Below are 24,367 nucleotides of genomic sequence, written 5' to 3'. Positions count from 1 at the left end.
TTTTTTTTCTGTGATTCTAAAACATAACAATAAGACTTACCTTCGGGCTTGGATGAATCTTTTCACAAGAGTCATTTTACTTTGTAGCTGTGCTAGCTTGGTCTCTTGCTCCATGGGACTCTTTGCTTTGGCCTTTGAAAGGCACTTGTAGGCCTCAGTCAGTGCTCCATGGGCTTTGTCATAGTTTTGGTATTCATCAATTTCCACCTGCATAGATAAAACCAACCAAGAGTGAATGTGTGAGGTTTGACCTCCCATATTTCCATGTACCCTCCAAAATGAAAAGAGAATATGTACTTGGGCACAGGCATCATAAAAACCAGCCAAAAGGTCCAAGGCCCTCCCTTTGGTGTAGAAGCTGATGATGTTCTTCATAATCTCTGGCTCTTTGCGCCAGTCCAGAGACTGTAAGTAGTTGGCAGCCATGATATAAATTTCCTTTTGCCTAGAGACACCCGCAAAAAACACAATTTTCTCGGTGTCCCCAGACTTCAGCAGAGCTCTCATGGCCTGGAGAGAGATAAGACATGAGAGGCCAACATTAACACAATGGGGCTGAGAAATAAATTGAAAAGGAAATTTTCTAGCTGTTAAATTCAACAAAGAAAATCTCAAAAACTAGTGTTATTTGTTTTTGCCTATGTAGGGGAGACCTCAATATTCTGTACTAAGAGTGAAGTGCTTCATTATTCTTTGATATATCTTGGTAAAAAAAAAAAAAAAAAAAACCTCATAATTTCTCACTGATCTTGCAGGAGTTCACTTGATACACAAATACAGAGAAGCTCTTCACTACTGCTTGCAGAGATAATACACAATCATTTCCTCATCATCTAGCCTGTGTGCCAGGTGCAAGAGACAGAGAAAGAAGAAGTGAAACATCCTGCTCCCAGAAACTTTACCTCTATCAAGGGAGGTAGATGGGAACAGAGTTATTGCAAAGTGGAGGATGGAGTGGGAGGGTCTAAAAAAGTTTTGTGAAGAAGGTCGGACACTTAAGCTGAGTTTGAAGAAAGTGAGCAATTTTACAAGACCCAGTAGAGGAAGGAAAGTATTGTATTCCAGTTGTGAGGGACAAACCAGTGCTGAGACACAAAGATGCATAACAGAGGGTTAGAACTAAGAAATAAAAAGACCAATTTGAGTGGACCAGAGTATGGGAGTAATGTAATAATGGGAAAGAGAGTGGTGCCAGATTCTGATGTTCTTCAAAAGCCACACAGAGGAGTTTGTATTTTTTCATAGCAGCAGTAGGAACCATGAGAGTTTGTTTAGTTGGGATGTACCATGATCAGATCTGTGCTGAAGGAAAACACTTTGATATCTGTGTAAAGGATAGACCAGACTGCAGAAAGACTTGAGATAGGGGAGTAAATCCAGGCAAGAGGTGATATGAATTTGAACTAAGATGATTAGGAAAGGGAAAAAAAAGTTGCAGGAAAATCAATATTTTCTTCTTTATGTGCAAGAGATGCTCTGTGGTTATTTTCAGTAATCATTCTGACATATGAAAGCCATTTAGTACCTAGTAACCAAACTCATTAGCTCTTTCAGCACCCTGTGATACTCTCTCATAGATCCCCATTATGAACACTGTCCCTGCCATGACCAGGTTTACCTTCAGTTTATTTCCTGCTTGAGTGTACTTCTTGGTAGCTAAATGGTAGTTGCCTTGACGCATACAGCAGTTTGCAATTTGTTCCAGCAGTTCGCGCCGTGATTCCTCAGAGAGGTCCTTAGACTCTTTAGAGACTGTCATCTTTTCCGCCATCTCCTCAGTGATGATCATGTTTTGCTCTAGACAAAGCTGAAGGGCATCCTGGTACTGAAATCAAACAACAGAAACTAAGACCTTATTGTCCCTTGTACATTGTTCACCATGCTATTGAGGCAGAGTGCACTCATGAATCTGCCCTTGTCTTCCTTGGATCTTTGTATAGGCCTGGTTACTCTCCTCTCCTTTCAGAAAGAGTGGGTTCTTGGGGGGCAGAGCCAAGATGGTGGAGAAGATACCAGCGAAATTGTAAGCTCCCTTCTACCCTCAATACCAATTAGTTAAATCAGCCTCAAAAATAACGCTGGACTGAAAGAAACCACAAGGATTAGAAGCACAACTGACCAGCCGAAGAGATTCTGGAATTTTGTCAGAAAAGGTCGGTTCCAAGGAGAGGAAAAAAAAGACCAGCACAGATGGTTGGGTGCTAGCACACTGTGCCAGACGAGCTGGGGAGAACTCAGGGATCAGAGAAGCCACTGAGATAGAGGAATCTGGCACAGGCTGATAGCTCTTCTCTGCTTGTAATACAGCAGATCAGAAGAGAAATCAAAGCCACATTAAAATAAAAAGCCAGAAAATATAACCATCCCAAACCAGAAGTGACCTAACACCGATCTCGGCATGGCTGTGCAGCCGCCTTCTGATGTCCGGGGCTTTTCCTTGGGGCAGTTAAGAACCTGAACAGTGTGGGACACAGCCCGGGTCAGCCTCTAATCTACACAGGATTAGGTGTGGAATTCTCCCTGCAGTGGAACTCCCATAGCAGGAACTGTGCTCTCCAGGCAGACACTTCCAGTTTGAGCACAGGGGCTTTATGCAAGTCAGCTGCTAATATCCACGGCCCCACTGGAGGCTTTGGCTGGGGTTTGTGATGCTTTCACTGTTCAGCCTCTAACCTCAGGGCAGTCGCTAGGCCACACAGCGGGGGTTCCTCACTGGACACTCCTCCCAACGCAGCCGAGTTAACCACCTCTGAGTCATTTCTGGGGGAGGGGAACTCTCTTCCAGAGCTCTCTCATAGCCCAGTCAAAATTTTGCTCCTTTCCATCCTATCTGAAAGGAAGCTGGTAAATTTCCTACCCAAGGGGCAGACCCCTACAGAGTTTTAACATGAGTAAGAAATTGAAGAGAACGATTGACACCTTCTATACAGAGAAAGAGAGGGTATCCAACCCCAACGAGGCTAACAGCAGAGAGTCTGCAAATAACAGCCTAAAGGGGAACAATACCTGCCCCCCATCACATAACTCTCTCCTAGAAGAGACTATTAAAAAGTTAAGAGAGTTTGAAAAAAAATGGGGAAAGGAAAGAGAAGCTATGATAGAGAATAACAACGTTCTGAAATTGGAGTTGGAAAAAATAAAGAATTCACAGGAGATTCAGGGAAACAAAATTTGTGAATTAGAAAAGGTTAAAAAATCACAGGAAAGTAGGATTTCTGAATTGAAAAAGATAAAAAATTCCCAAGAAATTAGGATTTGTGATTTGGAAAAAGAAAATAACACATACAAAAAAAAATTTAGTGAAATGGAAAAAAATTCAACAGAACAAAATAATTCATTTAAAAACTCACTTGGACATATACAAAAACAACTAAAAATGTGAATGAAGAAAATAACTCATAAAAATCAGGACTGAACAAATAGAAATGAATAATTCATTGAGAAACCAAGAATCAGTCAAACAAAACAAAAAAAAAATGAAAAGCTGGAGAATAACATCAAATATTTACTGGGAAAATCTATAGACCTGGAAAATAGATCTAGGAGAGATAATCTGAGGATCATTGGACTTCCCAAAAATTATGAAAAAAAAAAAAAAAAGATCCCAGATTCTATTTTACAGGAAATCATCAAAGAGAACTGTCTAGAGATAATAGAAACAGAAGGGAAAATAGGCGTTGAAAGAATTCATCGAACACCTTCTGAAAAAGACCCTAAAAAAAGAACTCCACGGAACATTGTGGCTAAGCTGCAGAACTACCAAACTAAGGAAAAAATACTTCAAGCAGCTAGGAAAAAACAATTCAATTATCAAGGTACCACAATAAGGGTCATGCAAGATCTGGCTGCTTCCACATTAAAGGATCGAAGGATCTGGAATCTGATATTCCAAAAGGCAAAAGAACTTGGACTGCAGCCAAGAATAAACTACCCCAGCTAAGTTTAGCATTTTCTTCCATGGAAGAAGATGTACATTTAATGAAACAGAGGAATTCCATTTGTTTCTAAGAAAAAAACCAGACTTAAACAGATCCACATCCACAAGACTCAAGAAGCAGAAAAAGGTAAAAAGAACTCTTGAGAACTGTATCTCTGTTGTGGATATACAGAAAGTCCGCATGTATAATTTGATTTTACTGATATAACAAAAAAAAAAAAAAGGAAGTAGTAAAGGGAAGGGGATAGTATCAGAAAAAGGGGAAGGAGAAATAAAAAGAGGCAAACTACATCCCAGGAAGAGACATAGAAAATCTACCACATCTGAGGGAATTTAGAGAGGGGGTAAACATTGTGTGAATCTTACTCTCATCAGAGTAGGCTCAAAGAGTAAATAATTGACATATTTGTTTTTCAGATAATTCTCTCTCATCTCATTAAAAGGGGGGAGAGGAAAAGGGAAAAGGAAAAGAGGAATAAGAGAAGGGTACAAGAAAGGGGAAGGGACTTAAAAGGAGGGGGGAGGGATACTAAAAAGGGAGGGCTGCACGTCACAAGTGGGGTCCATAAATTCAATACTGGGGAAGGGGTTCAAGGGGGAAAAAAGCATAATAAGAAGATAATATGGTGGCAGGAAATACAGAATTAGTAATTTTAACTGTAAATGTGAATGGGATGAACTCTTCCATTAAACAGAGGCGGACAGCAGACTGGATCAAAAGTCAGAACCCTACAATATGTTATTTGCAGGAACCAAAGCAGGGAGATACATATAGAGTAAAGGTAAAAGGCTGGAGCAGAATCTATTATGCTTCAGGTGAAGCCAAAAAAGCAGGGGTAGCCATCCTTATCTCAGATCAAACAAAAGCAGAAATTGATCTAATTAAAAGAGATAAGGAAGGAAACTATATCCTGCTAAAAGGTAGCATAGACAATGAAGCCATATCAATACTAAACATATAGGCACCAAGTGGTATAGCATCTAACTTCCTAAAGGAGAAGTTAAGAGAGTTGCAAGAAGAAATAGACATTAAAACTATATAATAGTGGGAGATCTCAACCTTGCACTCTTAGAATTAGATAAATCAAACCACAAAACAAATAAAGAAATTAAAGAGGTAAATAGAACATTAGAAAAACTAGGTATGATAGAGATCTTTGGAGGAGGAGATAAACTGGAACCTTTCCCAGTAAGATCAGGAGTGAAACAAGGTTGCCCACTATTACCATTACTATTCAATATTGTATTAGAAATGCTAGCCTCGCCAATAAGAGTCGAGAAAGAGATGAAAGGAATAAGTGTAGGAAATGAGGAAATCAAACTGTCACTCTTTGCAGATTATATGATGGTATACTTAGAGAACCCCAGAGATTCTAATAAAAAGTTATTAGAAATAATTTCCAACTTTAGCAAAGTTGCTGGATACAAAATAAATCCACATAAATCCTCAGCATTTTTATATATCACCAACAAAATGCAACAGCAAGAGATACAAAGAGAAATTCCATTCAAAACAACTGTTGAGAGTATAAAATATTTGGGAATCCATCTACCAAAGAAAAGTTGGAATTATATGAGCAAAATTACAAAACATTTGCCACAAAAATAAAGTCAGATTTAAATAATTGGAAAGACATTAAGTGCTCTTGGATAGGCCGAGCGAATGCGAATATAATCAAGATGATGATACTCCCCAAACTAATTTATTTATTTAGTGCTATACCAATCAGACTCCTAAGAAACTATTTTAATGACCTAGAAAAAATAACAAAATTAATATGGAAGAATAAAAGGTCGAAAATTTCAAGGGAATTAATGAAAAAAAAGTCAGATGAAGGTGGTCTAGCTGTACCTGATCTAAAGCTATATAACATAGCAGCAGTCACCAAAACCATTTGGTATTGGCTAAGAAATAGACTGATCGATCAGTGGAACAGATTAGATACAAAGGACAAAAAAGGGTAAATCTATAGCAATCTAGTGTTTGACAAACCCAAAGATACCAACATTAGGGATAAAAATTCATTATTTGAAAAAACCTGTTGGGAAAACTGGAAATCAGTATGGAAGAAATTAGATATGGACCCACACTTAACACCATATACCAAGATAAGATCAAAATGGGTCCATGATTTAGGCATAAAGAATGAGATAATAAATAGATTAGAGAAACAGAAAATAGTCTACCTCTCAGACTTGTGGAGGAGGAAGGAATTTATGACCAGAGGAGAACTAGAGATCATTATTGATCACAAAATAGAAGATTTTGATTACATCAAATTAAAAAGCTTTTGTACAAACAAAACTAATGTAAAAAAGATTAGAAGGGAAGTACAAATTGGGAAAATATTTTTACATTTAAAGGTTCTGATAAAGGCCTCATTTCCAAAATATATAGAGAACTGACTCTAATTTGTAAGAAATCAAACCATTCTCCAGTTGATAAATGGTCAAAGGATATGAACAATTTTCAGATGATGAAATTGAAACTATATCCACTCATATAAAAGAGTGTTCCAAATCTCTACTGATCAGAGAAATGCAAGTTAAGACAACTCTGAGATACCACTACACACCTGTCAGATGGGCTAAGATGACAGGAAAAGATAATGATGAATGTTGGAGGGGATGTGGGAAAACTGGGGCACTGATACATTGTTGGTGGAGTTGTGAAAGAATCCAGCCATTCTGGAGAGCAATTTGGAACTATGCCCAAAAAGTTATCAAACTGTCCCTTTGATCTAGGAGTGCTACTACTGGGCTTATATCCCAAAGAAATACTAAAGATGGGAAAGGGACCCGTATGTGCCAAAATGTTTGTGGCAGCTCTTTTTGTAGTGGCTAGAAACTGGAAAATGAATGGATGCCCATCAATTGGAGAATAGCTGGGTAAATTATGGTATATGAATGTTATGGAATATTATTGTTCTGTAAGAAATGACCAGCAGGATGAAAACAGAGAGGCTTGGAAAGACTTATATCAACTGATGCTGAGAAATGAGCAGAACCAGGAGATCACTATACACTTCAACAACAATACTGTATGAGGATATATTCTGATTGAAGTGGATATCTTCAACATAAAGAAGATCCAACTCACTTCCAGTTGATCAATGATGGATAGAAACAGCTACACCCAGAGAAGAAACACTGGGAATTTAATGTAAATTGTTTGCACTACTATCTTTCTACCCAGGTTACTTATACCTTCGGAATCCACTTCTTACCATGCAACAAGAAAATTGGTTTTACACACATATATTGTATCTAGGTTATACTGTAACACAATTAATATGTATGGGATTGCCTGTCATCTAGGGAAGGAGTAGAGGAAGGGAGGGGAAAATTTGGAAAAATGAATACAAGGGATAATGTTGTAAAAAAAAAATTACTCATGCATATGTACTGTCAAAAATTTATAATTATAAAATTAATTTTAAAAAAAGAGTGGGTTCTGTTAGTTGCTTAGGTGGTGATTAATATTAATGTCTCGGAGGGCTTCCTAGGGATAGGTGAAAGTTGTGGATACCACCGAGGTAGCAATGGAGAATATCTGACAACATGCCATATCTGGCACCTAACATGGGAAAGCAACCTAATTTTCACTGGAGGAAAATGAAAGCAATGTTATCTTTTACTTCCATTCTGAAGTTAAGGATATGGATTTGAATGTTATCAAATAAAATACCTGGTGAAATAGCCTCTCAAAAGAGGAGAAGAGATCCAAATTGCACAAAAGTGGATGAAAAACAGAAAATGAACATATCAGAAGCTAGAAAGACAAAGGTATCAGTTTGTGAGTTATTTTCAGTATGGATGGGAGAAATAGAATTTTTTTCAACATGCATAAGCTAAGTATATTTAAGAAACCATATAATGTCTGTGGAATTTTTTTTTTCCACTTGTAAAGAATTTACAAAAAGAAAAGAATTCTTATAACTTACTGGCTACCATGTGAGGCCATGACTATAAAGTACATTTGCTTACAGCTGCAGTAATGAATCCCAGTAACACTAAGACAAAGAGAATTTCTTTTCTGTTCCTCTTTGTACCTTTAGGATGGGGTCTACCCAACTACTTCTTTGAATGGTAGCCACATGAGAAAATTTGTTCCTTAGTTTCAATAAGTTAGAGTACCTTTTGATTGTGGAGTAAAAAGGATGAAATAGGAGTCTAAAATGTGACTTATGGACAGAAGCTAAGGATAAAGGGAGTCTTTTAAATAATGGCACCCCTTCCTCTTTCTGTTCTCTCATCATATCTGGGGGCATAGAAGGGGATAGAATGAAGGTACTTACCTTCTTGGCTGCCAACAACAGTTCTACTGCTTTCTCATATTGACTGTGCTCAATGAAGAAGTCAGAACAGCGAGCTAGAAGAGCTGGGTCTGACTTCTCATCCAAATCCTCGGCAATCAGCTGCAGAGCCACAAATTGCTGGGTGGCAAATGCCAATTCCAAGGCCTTAGAAAAGTGGCCAGCCTACAGAAAACAAGATAGTCCTTTGAGCTGGAATTCTAAGCACCCAGGAAGTATTTATAGTGGTCACTATGTGTAAGGTACTGGAGATACAAAGACAAAAATTTTAAAAATCTGCCTTCAAGGACCTCCCAATCTATTAGGGAAAATAATGTTTGGGTGTGTGTGTCCTGTTTCTACCCATTTAACCATTCAGAATAAATTCAAAATAAATACAAGGTGGTTTAAGGAGCAAGGATGTTGGCCATCAGGGGATCAGGAACTACTTGAACAGAGCCTAGAAGAAAGAGCAGGCTTTTGAGGCAGAGGAGAGATCATTCTAGAGAAGGGGCACATCCAGGGGGAAGTGCTGAGATAAGGATGGAGTGCCTGGAGAAACAGCAAGAAGGTTAGTCTTTTTAGAGTATGGGAAGAGAAGAATTATATTATTAGGTTCAAAGGTGAGAAGGGGACAGGTTATGAAAGGCTTTTTCAAGACCAAACAGCAGTTTCTATTTAATGCCACAAGAAGCTGCAGGAGTATAGAAATGATACAGTCAGATCACTCTGGCCACTGTGTAGAGGATCGATTAGAGTGGGGAAAGACTTGCGGGGGGGGGGGCATCCAACAGGTAACTAATGATCCAAGGGAAAGATGTAAGAATCCAAACAACAAGGGTAGCTGTGGGAATAGAGAGAAGGTAGAACAAAGAAGGATAAATAAGATTTGGCATCCATTTGTCTGTGGAGTGAGGAGAGAATGAGGAATCAAGGATGATAATGAGGATTGTCAATTTCAGTGACTGAAAGGGCAAGTTCTCCCTTGAGGGAAAATAGGGAGTTTGGAATAGAGGTAGATTTGGAACAGAAGAAACTGAGCTCTGTTCCAGACATGTTGAGTCTGTTGACATCTGTCTTTGGAATTTATTTTAAAATAAAATACTATTGAAAAATTTTTTAATTTTCCAAATACATATAAGAATAGTTTTAAATATTTGCTTTTGTGTTCCAAATTGTTCTCCCTCTCTCTCTTTCCCCCGTCCTCAAGATAACATGCCATCTGATATAGCTTTAAATATGTGCAATTCTTTTAAACATTTCCATATTTGTCATGTTCATACAAGAAAAATCAGACCAAAAGGGGAAAAAAAACTGTGAGAAAGAAAACAGAAAATGAAAATACTATATTCAGTCTCCATAGTTTTCTCTCTGGATGTGGATGGCATTTTCCATGGGATTCATTTTTATATAGACAGCTGGTAATATGGAACTAAACCTTAGGAGAGAGACTAGGGCTAGATATAAAGATCTGGGAGTCATCAATATAGAGAGTATATGTATGCCCTAGGAGCTATGAGATCATCAAGTGAGGGACTAGAGAGAGACATATAATATGATTAGTCAGCAGAAGAGATCGAGAAAGAATGAGATTGAGGAGAACCAGGAGGAAATAGTATTACACACACAGACACAGACACAGACACAGACACAGACACACACACACACACACACACCAGAAGAGAAAGTACCCTGAAAAAAAAAAGGATGTTCAACAGTAAAAGATACTGCAGAAAGATTGAGGAATTGAATTTGGCAAGTGGAAGAACAATTGTAATATTAGAGAGAATAGTTTTGGATGAGTAATGAATTTGGAAGCCAGGAAGCAAAGAAGTGAAAAGAGAGAAAGTAAGGAAGGGAAGGCAATGAGTTTAGGTTTTTTGTTTTTTTTTCAGGGACTTAAGAGTAGAGAGGGAATGTTTAAGGGGAGGTAATTTATTAAACAAAATTGAGATGGAATCAAGGACAAATGTAGATGGGTTTGACCTTGTCAGATCTTGCAGAAAAGGACTAAGTAGATGATGTTAAGGATTTTTGAGATGAAAAGATGAGAGAGCTCACAGCAAATGGCCTCTTTTTTCAATAAAGAATGTAGTGAGGTCCCTAGCAGAGAGGGTGGAAAGAAAGGGAACAATGAGAAATATAAGGAGAAGAAAAGCATTGGCACATCTTTGAGAAGAAAGATGGAGAATCATTAGGTAAAGTGAAAGGATTGCCTTTCTGCAAGTGAGAAGAGCTATTAAATAATGTAAATGTGTGGTAGGTCTGGTCAACTTGGTTTCATGGCTCTATTTTGCAGCACATGAATAGAAATAGAAGCAAATGGTTGGAGAAGTTCAGGGGTGAGGTTTGATAGTTACTTGTATTGATAGGATAAGGATACAAGGATTTGAGAATAGAGGACAGTGGAGTTAGATGAACTGGTTAGTTAAAGGGTGGAGATTTAAAAAGTGAATGGAGTATAGGGAGACACAAGATCATGGTGGGAATGAAGAATAGGTTTAGGAGAGAAAAATCAGAGATAGATAGAATGATAAGTTTTCATTAAACAGAGCATGGGTTCTTAATCTTTTTTTTTTTTTTGGACATTGATACCTCTGACAGTCAGCCCTCATAAACTATATAAGATTGAAAAGAATATCAATTATATTGAAATATAAACATCAATTAAAGCCCCTCCAACTCTACAGACCTAAAAACCATCTAGCTATAACTACTCCAGTCCACATAAGAATTGGAAACTAGGGAAGCCACTGTGAAGCATGAGGGATAGAGTGTGGGGAGAGATCAGGGGAACTGACTGAGGTGTGGATACTCCCAAAAGAAGGAAAATGGTCAGAGTATTTTCATCCATCAATCTTTTTTTCAACTCGGGTGAAAACAAATGTTTTGGCCACAGAACCCAACTTTAGTTAAGGCTCTACTGACATCTGAAGAACCTAAAATGAACTCAAATCCTCTGAACATATCAGAAGTCAATATTCTTCAAATTACAAATTCAATAATGGATAGTACCCCTATTTACCTTGTGATATAACATGACTGCTCTGTCCATTTGTTCTCCCTTCTCCTCATAATATCGTGCTGCTTCAATCATATCTTCTGGGGAACTCAACAAAGCCAAATTCATTAGCTGGTCATCTAAGTTGTTTTCCTGGGAAGAAGAGAAAGATAAGTTTCTGAGTAAAGTTTCTTTACCAATATATTCTAGCTTCTCTGTAGAAGGTGATCTTCTAATGGTACATCTACACTGCTCTAAAAATGTTTCTGAAAGAGTCTCTGCTCTGGCCAAGTACTTGAAACCTACCTTACATAAACGAATGGCATTATTAAAGGCCTGAGCCCTTGTGTAGAAATGGACGGCCTGTTTGATTTCCTCTTGACTTTCGTACTGACGGGCCAGATGATATGATGCTGCCCAGTTCCCTGTTTCATTGGCTATTTCAGCAGCCTAAAAAAGAAATTCCCATTAAATTTGGGCTGGTCTTGCTTTTTTTGCCTAAACAGGACAAAGATTTCCCTCGCCCAGCTATTATGTATCTTTCAAAAGTGATCTTACCAAATTTTTTAAAAATTAAAAAAATTTTTTTAAAGTGATCTTACCTTTTGAATGTTACCTTGGAAGCAATAAATACGAACAAGAGAGAAATAATCCTGAGCCAATTCATAATACCGTAGTGCTGCGTCCATGTCTGCTTGGCTTTCTAAGTACTGGGCCCACCACTTCCACAGGCTCCTACAAAGCACAATAAGATCATATTTTGCATGTTCCTGTTGATATGACCTTGTTCTGTCTCCCAGCCTCATGTGAAGCCTCGCCTAGGCTTCCAACTTAATGCTTCAAAAAACACTAGCTTTAATTTCCCATAATTAGGGGAGATTTCATCACTTCAAAATATGGGTCACCAGATGTCAGATAAAGAAATATAAGTTCACATTCTGTTCTTTAGGGGTTTATCTTTATTACTGAGGAGTCACACTGTCATCTATGGAGTATTATAGGTGACAATGAAGAAAGATATTAGAAGGCATGGAAGAAAAAATGGGCCTTTTTCTCAATAATTACTGTTTTTGTTAGAGGCCACATTTCTGGATCAATTTCTGACTGTTCTTCATGTTGTTACCTCCAAAAATGTTTTAGATAGCAAATGACTCATTTAGGAAATAATATGAAATATGGATGAGAATGTTCCTAATATCCTGAGAAAAATCTCATTTGAAAAGAAAACCTTATGTACAAGAAACTCTAATTAGATCCATTCACAGACTTATGATATGGAAAAAAACAACTTCCAAGTCTCCCAGAGTCAATTCTATATGCTCTTCATAATTTCTTTGCATACCAGGATCAAATCCAGAAATTAGATTCAAATCTCAATGACAAAGAAAACAGCTTCTAAAACAACTTCAATCATGTTAGAAACATTTCTGTTTTCTCAAAATCCAAACCTCCAGGGCCAGGCCAGCAACAGGACTTACTTATCTTTCATTTTATTGATATAAATCTCCAAAGACTGTAGATCTTCTGATAGCATCCTTGGCACCTCAAACCTGTGTGTGTCTGACTTCTCATAGCTGTTTATAAAATAATAATAAAAGAGTAAGACTGATACATGTAAGCAGCATTTTAAAGTATTTTCTATCCATTACAAGATTTTATTTTGTATGGTTGAATGTTGGTACTTAGGTCTGTAGCTTTGTATGGATTTTTTGGGCTGTCAAGTCAATGACTATATATATTTGGGCACATCTTGTTACAGTGCCAGGCATACTATTTATAATTGTCATGACTTACAAATGGCAGTGAAACAAATCATATTTGGAAGAAACCCATTTGGAAATGAGCTGTTCTCCTTCTGGAGGAGGAGAATATCTTTCTGAGCTTGGATAAACACTATAAAAATTATGTTCTCCAAAGTGGGCAGGTTTTCTTACCAAAAAATATCCCAATCAAGCCCCCCAAATGATAAAGCAATTAAACTAATATGTTAATTCTATGGCTTTAATCACTCTCAGAGCGATTCATAAAAAGATGGACAGCTGTGTATCTGGTCTATATGAAAACCAAATCATATCATTTGTTAAAATGGAAAAAAAAAAGAACCTGTCTATTAATTCTCTTGAAGCTCCTGGAATATCAAAGCTAAATGGTGTGTGTGTTGTTTTAAAGGCAGAAAGTATAATTAGCTTTCTACATGAACTAACAAATTCTTCTGTAGTGCTTCTGTCTTGGGATCTTAGCTTATGGTGTCTGTACATTTGGACATCATTCCTTGATCATTTTTTGAGAGGTTTATCTTATAAGGACACAAAAAGAGAGGTGGAAGCCCAAAACTATTAAATTAGCTAAGTGCAAAAAAAATTTCTAGAATTAGTTTAAGGAAGAGCCAGGGCACCCATATTCCTTTGTATGCTCCCCTCTTGCCCTCCATCACTTACTAGTTCAGTGCCAGGTTGCAGTCTGCTGTGGCCTCTAAGTGTTTGGCATAGTTGTAATAAGTGGTACGGAGGTGAACTCTGTCATGGGTCTCGGCTATTTCCACAGCTTTCTGCCACTGGTCTGAAGCCTGGTAGAATTTGTTCAGTAAGTCATAACGTTTGCATTTTTTGTACAGATACTCTGCATCTTCCTGGAGAGGAAGAAGTAAAGAAAGAGAGGGAAACATGTAATCAAGAAGGAGAGGCAAATTTCCTAAGTTATCCTACATAAGAAGATTCCTACCAGCTACACTCAGCAAAAGAACTCTGGGAGATGACTGTGAACCACTACATAGAATTTCCAATCCCTCTAATTTTGTCTGCCTGCATTTTGGATTTCCTTCACAGGCTAAATGTACACCATTTCAAAGTCCGATTCTTTTTGTTCGTGTATACATATATTGTAGTTAATTTATACTTATACATATTTAACATGTATTGGTCGACCTGCCATCTGGGGTGGGGGGGAAGGAAGGGAAAAATTGGAACAAATGGTTTGGCAATTGTCAATGTTGTAAAATTACCCATGCATAGATCTGGTAAATAAAAACGGTTTAAAAAAAGAAAGAAAAAAAAAAAGAAATCTCCTTTTAACCAGCAGGATATTCAGGATTGGGGCTGTTTCCAAAAGACAGCACATTTGCTACCTAAAAAATATTAAGAAGACCTTGAGCAGTATGCAGTGTAATAATAACTGTATGTAAAAGAAGATTCCTGGGATACAAAGGTGGGAAAGTTATATGGTTTGAATACATAGATCAGTCTGTTAATTCTATCCCTTGAGGAGCTGAAAAACTCTACCTACTATTATGCTAGACACATCAGATACTCAAAAATCAGTTACTGAACAGTCAGTTAATAACATGTTCTGAACTCTAGGCTGAAGAAATAAAGATAGTCTTTTCCCTGAAGGAATCTATAACAAACAGACCGAATGGAAATGCAGAGAAAAAATTCAAAATACTTAAAAACAGAAATATACTCAATCTGGTTATTGATAGAATTGCTTCTAGTAAAAAGATCTGCCACAAATAGATATTTAGAGAATACTCACAACAGGTCAAACATAAACTTAAAACCTAAGCCTAATGTAACAATATTTTAAAAACAAGATGCTGTGGGAAATAAGTGACTCAGCCGTGAATTAATCCCAATGCATTTAAAAAACAACTTTCCCAAAGTCCACCTGACCACTTTTTAAGTGTTAACTCTGTCTTTCTATCCTACGTCTTTTTATTCAAAATATATGAAGTTCACTGTCACGTTTTTTCTCCCTTCTTTTTAATCCTCTCTTCCTCTACTGATTTCTAAGGGGGCATCTCAAAGATTATTCAAATAACTTACCAGGTAACCTTGCATTTATTCTTATTATATCTATCTAGCCTACTATAACAAACTGCTAACTCATCTTCTTGACCTTTTCCAATCCTTTTACATAGCTGCCAAAATATCAACCCAGTGCACAGGTCTGGCCTTGTCATTCCTTCACTCAAGTTCCATTTTTAGCTTCTTACAGCATATAGAGAGCACAGTGGATACAGTGCCAGCCCTGAAGACAGGAAGATACATCTTCAAATCCAGTCTCAGACATTTAAACCTATTTGCCTCAATTTACTCATTGGTAGAATGGGCTGAAGAAGAAAATGGCAAACCACTTCAATATCTCTGCCAAGAAAATCCTAAATGGGGCCATAAAGAGTTGGGCACAATTGAAAATGCCTGAACAACCCAGTGTTATCGAATAAAATACAAATTACTTAGACTGACATTAAAAGCCCTTCCCACTCTGGCTCTAGACCATTTTTCCAGACCTGTTTCATGGCTATCATTCACCTTCATGTCCGATTTCCATCAATGCCAAACTGAATCACTAGCTGCTTCCTGATCTTCTTCTGCAGTTTTCTGCCTTTGTTCATGAAATGTGAGCAAGATCCTAACCTCTACCCACCTGTGCAAATTAAGGTAGTTAAAAAGATATTGAAACCACTGTCAAAATTTAATTGGCTCAGGGAAACAAAGGCTCACACTGCTGACATCACTTCTTGGTCATCTGAGTACAAAAGAGCCACATGGAATTCTAGGTGTTCTTTGATGTTGGCTGACTATTGCTGGACTGCCATGAGCAACTCAGAGGTAGGAAAACTATACTCAGCTTAGTCAACATAACATATGACAGTGTCCTTATTGAATATACTGCTCTGGTTATGGCGAAGTCAATCATCTATTAGATAATCTACAGAGTATCTCATGCTATTTCAATGTCAAACCCAATACCAGGGAACTTGCCTGCATCAAGCCCAGCTCAGAATAGTGCATTAGCACCTGCCATCCCTCATGTCTGAAATCCTCATCTCTCCTCATCGCCATATCTTCTGAGACCTTTCTTTGACTTCAAAGTTCTAATCAAATGCCACCTTTTCTATGAAGTTTTTCCTGATCCCTCCAAATGAAAGTATTCTCTCTTTTCCACATCTTCCTAGAAAATGTTGTCTTTTTCTTTGATAGAATGTACTTACTATGTTTATTGAATTGACACTATTTTAGCCAAGGGATATAATAACAACAATAAGGTTTATGAAGTACTTTATAAATATCTCATTTTATCCTTAGATGCTATTATTACATCTGTTTTACAGATATAAAAACTGAAAAAAGCACCTATTAAGTGTCTGAGGCTGGATTTGAACTCAGTTTTTTTTTCAAATGCTACATCCAGAGTTTTCTACTCTACCTTCTAGCTACCATAAGAGACCAACCAATTCACTTGTAGTCCCTCAGTAATAAAGAAAGAAGCAAAACACATTTTGATAAGGACTATAGTCTTATCATAAGCAACAACTTTTTTTAAGTTAAAGCTTTTTATTTTCAAAACATATGCATAATTTTCAATGTTCATCTTGCAAAACCTTGTATTCCAAATTTTTTCCTCCCTCCCTTCCTCCTACTTCCTCCCCAGATGGCAAATAATCCAAACATATATTTGTTAAACATGTATAATTCTTCTATATATATTTCCACAATTACCATGCTGCACAATAGAAATCATATCAAAAAAGAAAAAAAATGATTAAGAAAAAATTCAAGCATACAACCACCACGAAAAAGTGAAAATGCTATGTTGTGATCCACACTCAGTCCCCATAGTCCTCTCTCTGGGTGCAGATGGCTCTATCACAAGACCATTTGGAATTGGCCCGAATCACCTTGTTGTTGAAAAGAGTCATGTCCATCAGAATTGATGATAGTATATTCTTGTTGCCATGTATAATAATCTCCTGGCTCTGCTCATCTCACTCAGTATCAGTTCATCTAAGTCTCTCCAGGCCTTTCTGAAATCATCCTGCTGGTCATTTTTTATAGAACAGTAATTTCTCATAACATTCATATACCTTAATTTACTCAGCCATTCTCCAGCTGATGGACATCCACTCAGTTTCCAGTTTCTCGCCACTACAAAAAAGGCCAGCAACAACTTTCTTTTGGTAGTCTAAATTTCATATAGAACACTTATCAGCATTCCAAGCATGGAGATATTTCAGTGATTTGCCAAGATAATTAGAAATGTCAGTGTCATAGATAGTTTATTGAGAAACCCTATAAAGTTTCTTTGAGTCTTATCAGTTGAGGAATGGTTAAACAAATTATGATATTTGAATGTAATAGAATTCTATCATGATGAAAGGTATGGTCTCAGAAAAACTTGGGATTTTATGAACTGATGCCGAGAACAATGAGAAGTAGAGGAAATATATTTAAAATAACAAATCTTATAAAGATTAATCACATTAAGTCTTCCTCATCTCATCTTGCATTTCGAAGCTGCAATAACCAATTCAGATTCCTGAAGACTTATAATGAACCATATTCCCTACTCACATAGAGATGGACCACAAGATATAGAATAACATATATTAAACATGGACAATGCAGAAACTTATTTTGTTTCACTAGAAATAATTTGTTATAAGGATTATATTTTTTATATTTTATATAAATAAAAAAATATATATATATTTTTTCCAATGTGGGAAAGGAGGTGAGAAAGAAAAAATAAACAACTTAGGAGTTCTTCTGTCTCTTTTCAGAAGAGACTCTGGTTAAGGAAGAAAAACTTCTGTTTCTGCTCAGCAGAGTCAAAGGAAAATGTAAGAGAATTAATTATGTGATAAAGGTTGAAATAAATTTGAAGTAAATCATACCCTAAAGTTGTTCACTTAAGCAGAAACAAACTTCTGCTTGACATAAAGGCTCAGTTCTAATGGAGTCTTGATGCCTGGCAGCTTGGTGACATGCAGAGTATATGAAGCTCTGAGTTTGAGTCCTGTCTCAGACACTTACTATCCTTGTTAACCTGGACAAATAACTTAACTTCTGTTAGCCTCAATTTCCTCATATGTTCAATGAGTACCTCACAGAGTTATCATAAAGATCAAATGAGCTGATGTGAGCAGATGTGTGTAAAATGCTTTAAAAATCTTAAAGTGTTATCTCAGTGTTATAGGAGACTGGCCCATGCTGACTCAGAATTTAACTGTGTGAGGCTGGGTGCCATGAGTGATCAAAGAGTCCTTCCTTTAATCGTTTCCTTTGGGTTTATTTTGTCTTGATGAAGTCTTTTAATTGACTGCAGGGTGCAAAAACTGGATGTGTGTAGAAAAACCTTGAATAAAGGAGCTCTCCTTCCTGGCCCTGCTGGCCTTGAAGGGTAAGCACAGCGCTCATGTCCTAGGATATACCTGCCTTCTGTGTCTACACTCTGTTGCAAAGGCTCCAACAAGGCTAACTTATTCGCTTCTCAACCAACTGGACACATTTTGCATTTTTACTATGTAGTGTTCCCTTTGTGTGGGAGTAAAATGGCCTGTTCCATACCTGACTGATGTTTTTATTCTAAACATCTTTTACTTTTTGCCCTTCCTGTTGGAGAGAACCTCTGAGTCTAGAAGTCTAAAAGAAGGACTTGGCCAATGAGAGTGCAGTCTATCCATTAAATAAAAGTTGGTTATTATTATTAATTATAGAACAAAGAAACAGGCCATCATTCTCATCCTCAGCTCTCCTCCTCTTTATCATGAAGGTGAGGATAATCTGCTCCTTCCCAGTGCCCCACCAAGGCAGCCTTACCAGCATGCCCAGCTGAATCGCTAGCACAGCCACTCTTGCTTCCAGCTCTGGTTCTTGCTCTGCCTCTCGTAGGGCTTTGGCTCCTCGGGCATGGCCCATGTTCCCAAGGCACACCTTGGCCACATCAAGCCGCTGTGTTTTCACACACATGCGGGCCATATTCTCCCAGACAGCTTCACTGCAGGAGAAAGGGAAATAGGGGATGTTATACTTAATGAGCACATACATCTTCTCTAAGCCTACAAGCTCCAGTTTCCCATCACCTTCTCCAAGTACAGCCTATCTCACTGTCAGTATTATTAACCGGCATTTCTTTTCTTTTTTTTCCTTATTTATTTTTAATACACATTGCTTTATGAATCATGTTGGGAGAGAAAAATCAAAAAGGGAAAACTATGGGAGAGGAAAAAAAAAACAGAAAAAAGAAGTGAACATAATATATGTTGGTTTACATTTCAATTTCTATAGTTCTTTTTCTGGTTAAAGATGGTATTCTCTACCCAAAGTCTATTGGGATTGCCTTGGTCAAGTGGTATTTTCACTACACTGCGCTCCCTCATAAATAAAAACTTGCTACATTATCCAAATGGGGCAGTGGTTACAGAGCTGAGCCTAGAGTCAGGAAAACCTGAGTTCAAATTCAGCTTCAGTCACTTATTAGCTGTGTGACCCTCATCATGTCACTTTATTTGCCTCAGTTTCCTCATCTGTAAAATGAACAAGAGTAGAAAATCACAAGCTACCATAATATGTTTGTCAAGAAAACCCAAAATGGGGTCATAACAAGTTGGACACAGCTGTAAACAACAGGAGAAACCATCCAGTTAGCTTCTGTGTCTTTTCTCAAATGGACATCCTAAAAAAAGTCAGAACTATCCTTGGACAAGGCTGCCCATTATATATTTTTGTGCTTTGACCTTTAGAAGGCCAGCTGTACTCCAGTCCAAGACAGTCTGATAACCTCCCTCTATCTATAACAAACAGTTGTGTCAAAGAGCTCTCTAATTCCTCAACTGAGCAACAGACTCATTTGTCATCTGGCACTTCAGGGTTTTCTAAGTGACTCATAGTGAAAAGGGAATTATACTTCCATTTGAATTATAGAAGGTTACTCTAACAAAAAAAGTCTTCAATCTGTCAGAAGGAAAATATCCATCAATTTGGAATTAAGCAAATTTCCTAACCTGCATTTTCCTTTCCAATAGCTGTTCCTTTCAAGATTGTTTCAGAGACAGATATAAAAGAAAAAAAAAAAAAAAAAGGTTTCACTAAAACTGTTTGTCTCAGTTTCCTCATCTGTAAAGTGAGATAATAACTTACCTCACAGGGTTATTGTAAGTTTAAATGAAAATATTTGTGAAGTACTTAGCACAGTGCCTGGCATATAGTTGGTATGATAAAAATGCTTATTCCCTTCCCTTTCCTTAGTTAGTAAAGGTACCATCTGGGACAGAACAATTATTATGGGATTGATGCTAATTCTTCCTTTATTCCAAAACATTGGAGCAGAAGCCAGAAGAAGATTCAAATCCTGACTCTTCTTCTTCTCTAAGGCATCTTGGCCACATCTATATGGGAAAGGGCACTGGATTTGAAATGAGAAAACCTGATGTTAGACCCTACCTTGATTACATATTACCAATGTTACTTTAGGCAAGAAGCATCATTACATTGGGTATCAGTTTCTTTATCTATAAAACGAGTTCTAAGTCTAACAGAGGTGTCAAACACACAGCCTGCCTTATGCAGCCCCCAGTACCCCTAATTATAGCCTGAACCAAAATAAAATGTAATTAGTAAATATTTGACAAAATAAATGAAATTTACACCAAGATATAGATAACATATTTTAAAACTCAATGTATGTAGCAGGGATTTTATATCCTGATTAGTGGCCCCCATTTCCATTTGAGTTTGAAGTCACTGGACTAGACTTCTAATTATTCCTATTTTTCTTCCCAAGGCAAGTAGTATCATTTCCTTATGCATCAGTTACCTGAGCTATAAAATGAGGGGACTAGATGATCCAATTGGAAAGCCAAGGATTCTAAGTAATTTCTCTTTTTTAATACACATCTCTTTATGAATCATATTGGGAGAGAAAAATCAGAACAAAAGGGAAAAACCATGGGAAAGGAAAATAAAACAGAAAAAAGAAGTGAGCATAGCATGTGTTGATTTACATTCAGTCTCCTTAGATCTTTTTCTGGATGTAGAAGGCATTTTTCTGTCCAAAGTCTATTGGCATTGCTTTACAGGTCCCTGTTTTTCTAAGGGCCCTATTCTTCTTGTCGATACACACTCACAAATGCTTATGACAGGCTTGTGAATAAATATGAACAGTAACGGCAAAAGGCAGAAAAAAAGGCTTTATGGTAAGTTCTCCTTCTTAGTTGAAGTTTAAGACACTACTACTCAGTCAGAGTGAATGCCTCACTGAAGACGGAACATCTCTTATGTATTCAACTGCCTCGTTTTTAATTCTCCTTTGGGGTCTGCTGCAGCCAAACCATTTCTCAATCCTCAGTATATCAGGCTTAGTAAGGACAGGAAGTGCTGGGTCTCCCAAACTGCCCGAGCCTTCTACTGGCTATTTCCCTGATTCCTTCTCCAGCTGGATTTGGCAGATTCCTACAAGCCTCCTTCAGTCAGTCCTCTCACTGGATTCAGGCCTGGTGCTTTTCCATCAAGGAAGAACGAAATATCACTGAACAGCCCAGCCAGTGCCCCATGTATTCCAACCATTCAGCTAGTGGTTAACTACACACTCCTCTGTCTTCAGTGAGAATCTCTCTATCCACAGGTTTTTCTCAAGAGCTAAAAAGAAAAACATACACTGACAGAAAACTCCTCTCCCACACCTCTGCGTGTTTAGGAGCCTCTCCTGTGTACTCTTCTCAAGGAATAGCTGAGCAGGAAACTCCTCACTCCCACATGTGCATGGAAAACTCACAGACCAGCCCCATATGCCCAGAAGCTGTCAACTACATTCCACTCCACCCTCATTAAAAAAAAAAAAAAATTGTAGTCCCTTGTGAAATGCATTAATACAGGTATATAGATGGTACAGGGCAAGGGAACAGCAAGGGCAATTTATATCTATAAACCAGAAATTTTATACATTTAGGTTACATAATGAAGATACATATTTGAAGTTTATCTACCTTAAATTTGTATAGGTTCCACTATTGGATGCACCAGCAGGTACCACCTGGCTGTCTAAGTGCTATGCTACACATCATGCTTAGGATGTTGTACATCAGTCTGGTCACTGCATGCACTTCTAATGTTGCTTTTGTACCCCAGGTTTCTCCATCCTTGGGATTAGATGGTTCTGTTCTGTGGTCCTTAGACAGAACTGTCTCTGGCTTCCAGGGAATCAGGCTTAAGCTACATGGTCTCAATTTTGGGAGTATTGCTGAGTGACAAGTGGAAGAAAGGATGTCCTCTAGATCCAATCTCTCAGATTTACACAGGCACTGACTTATAACACTGCCTTAGTCAGATCCCAGCTTTTTTTAAATTTTAAAAATGCTTATTGTTTTTAATTTTTTAATGAACAATTGAAAAAAGATTTTTCTTACATTACTTTTACCTGCATTGAGGAAAAAAAATGAAACATTAAAACCCTAAATACAGTTGCATAGTCTACTAAACAAATTTCCACATTTTCCATGTCCCAAAATTGTTTTGTTTTTGAGCTTTCTAGAGCTCCCAAGTTGGGGTAACAAAAGTACCATTGCTTTCTAGAGCCCCCACACCGGGGTAATTAAAATATAACTTCCTAGTGAAGAAGTGATGAGGTAGGACTCCAGAGGATGGTGGAAAAATGGAGTTTGCTTATTTCAAGGACTTGCCCCTTTTTATACTGTTACAAAAACAACACTGCCCACATGGGACCACATAAACAACTTGCTATTGTATGTAGTTTGCTACCTGGATTCACTCTTTCACTTGGTACCACTCTGCCTCAATCTCAACACAGGTTGTCATTACCCCCGACTGCTCAGGAAGACCAAGAGCCCTTAGGGGAGATGGGGAGCCGAACCAGATATTGTCAGCAGGTTCCATCTAGGCTGAAGGGTCTTGTACCTCACCCAGAGTTTCCCCACTAACTGTGACTCTCTACAGAAAATTATACGTGCATTTTGAATCCATCATCTCTGTTAGGTGGTGAGCAGTATGAGGTCCAAGCTTTTGAGCTCAGACTCTTCTATGGCACTCAGTAGCTTCATGGGCCTCGTTTCTTAATCCATGAATAAAATCTTTTGGATCTCTTGGTTCTATTTCCACCCTCCAGAAGCCCTGTGGCTGAAATCCTTCTGCCTCCTTACTTGACATGCTAGCATCTTTTTATCTTCAATTCAGACACACTGTTCAATAGTAGCTCCTGCATGAGTGCCCTCGGATTGGCCAGTTAACGCTGGACATAGGCTTGCTATTACTACTATCAGGAATCATCTCTTTTCAACGTTTCCAAACTGTGGTTACAGCAAGCCCTCTCCCTTCAATTGTCACAGTTTCTATTGTGGGGGATGTTGAGTCATAGGTATCACAAGACAGGGTCCCTCATCCTTAACCCCATTTCTTAAAGCAAGGTAGAGGACTTCAGTTTCCAGAAAGCCAATGCTGAATTCTCTCAAGTGAACAGAGCATTTGAGCCTGTCCACAGCTGCAGGTCAGTCTTTCAAAGGATAAAAGGGAACAAAGTGCTTGTAGGCAAACTTCTCAACTACATAAGGCAGGCTCCATTTTCCAAGGGGAAAAAAAGAGGATCCCAATGGGTGAGAAATTCCTTCCCTACTGCATATGCAGGAAGCCTAAACTATGGCAGTTCCAATCCCTATGCAAATTAAGGGGGGAAAGTGTTCACAGCTCCCCATGCTCCTTGGAGTTACTGGCCACACATATACAAAACAGCTCAAGAAAAACTGATCTGGAATTCTTCAAGGGTGTGGTTCCATAGATTTGACTTCTTGAACACATGCAGCTTTGTCCTAAGTAAGTATAACCAGACACCATGTTGCACCAGATGTCAAGCATTGTCTGGAGAGCTAAAGAAAAATGGAGACCCTTTTTCTCTTGTATAGTTCTTTAGCAACAATCTGTCAGCTTAAAAAAAAAAAAAGTTTATCTGTTATTTTTTTTTTTTTTGCAAATTGTTTCTTCTTTTGCAATGTGATTAATATAGAAATATGTTTTACATGATTTACATGATCATTAATATATGATCTCTATCAAATTGCTTATCCTCTTAGGGAAGGTGAACAGGAAGGAGAAAATTTGGAAATCAAAATTTTGCAAAAAAAAGAATGCTAAAAATTATCTTTACATGTACTTGGAAAAATATTTTAAAAGCCCCAACAATTTTCTATCTTTAAATGTTTTTTTATAACTCCAAAACATTTCTGTCCCATCTGACACTTTCTCTTAACTCACAGTCACCATTAAGTTCAAACCCTCATCACCTCTCACTTAAACTGTTGCAAAAGTTTCAAACGCATTTTCCTGAATTATCTATCACTACTCTAGG

At 37.7% G+C, this 24,367-nt stretch overlaps 1 protein-coding gene across 3 annotated transcripts in view; it reads right to left on the bottom strand.

The window, feature by feature from the left end:
* Positions 1-24,367, bottom strand: part of IFT140 (intraflagellar transport 140) — a 209,010-nt gene that overhangs the window by 8,548 nt on the left and 176,095 nt on the right. For all 3 annotated transcript variants that reach the window (XM_074279619.1, XM_074279618.1, XM_074279621.1), the window contains 10 exons: positions 18,835-19,012; positions 13,672-13,862; positions 12,712-12,807; positions 11,836-11,968; positions 11,540-11,683; positions 11,258-11,386; positions 8,236-8,418; positions 1,619-1,825; positions 298-510; positions 41-207 (listed from right to left, as the gene is read on the bottom strand). In XM_074279619.1, coding sequence (XP_074135720.1) covers positions 41-207; positions 298-510; positions 1,619-1,825; positions 8,236-8,418; positions 11,258-11,386; positions 11,540-11,683; positions 11,836-11,968; positions 12,712-12,807; positions 13,672-13,862; positions 18,835-19,012 — 1,641 coding nt within the window. The remainder of the gene's footprint in view (positions 1-40; positions 208-297; positions 511-1,618; positions 1,826-8,235; positions 8,419-11,257; positions 11,387-11,539; positions 11,684-11,835; positions 11,969-12,711; positions 12,808-13,671; positions 13,863-18,834; positions 19,013-24,367) is intronic.

This window comes from Sminthopsis crassicaudata, chromosome 1 (genome assembly GCF_048593235.1).
Source record: "Sminthopsis crassicaudata isolate SCR6 chromosome 1, ASM4859323v1, whole genome shotgun sequence".
Lineage (NCBI taxonomy): Eukaryota > Metazoa > Chordata > Mammalia > Dasyuromorphia > Dasyuridae > Sminthopsis > Sminthopsis crassicaudata.
This window is presented reverse-complemented; position numbering and strand designations above follow the sequence as displayed.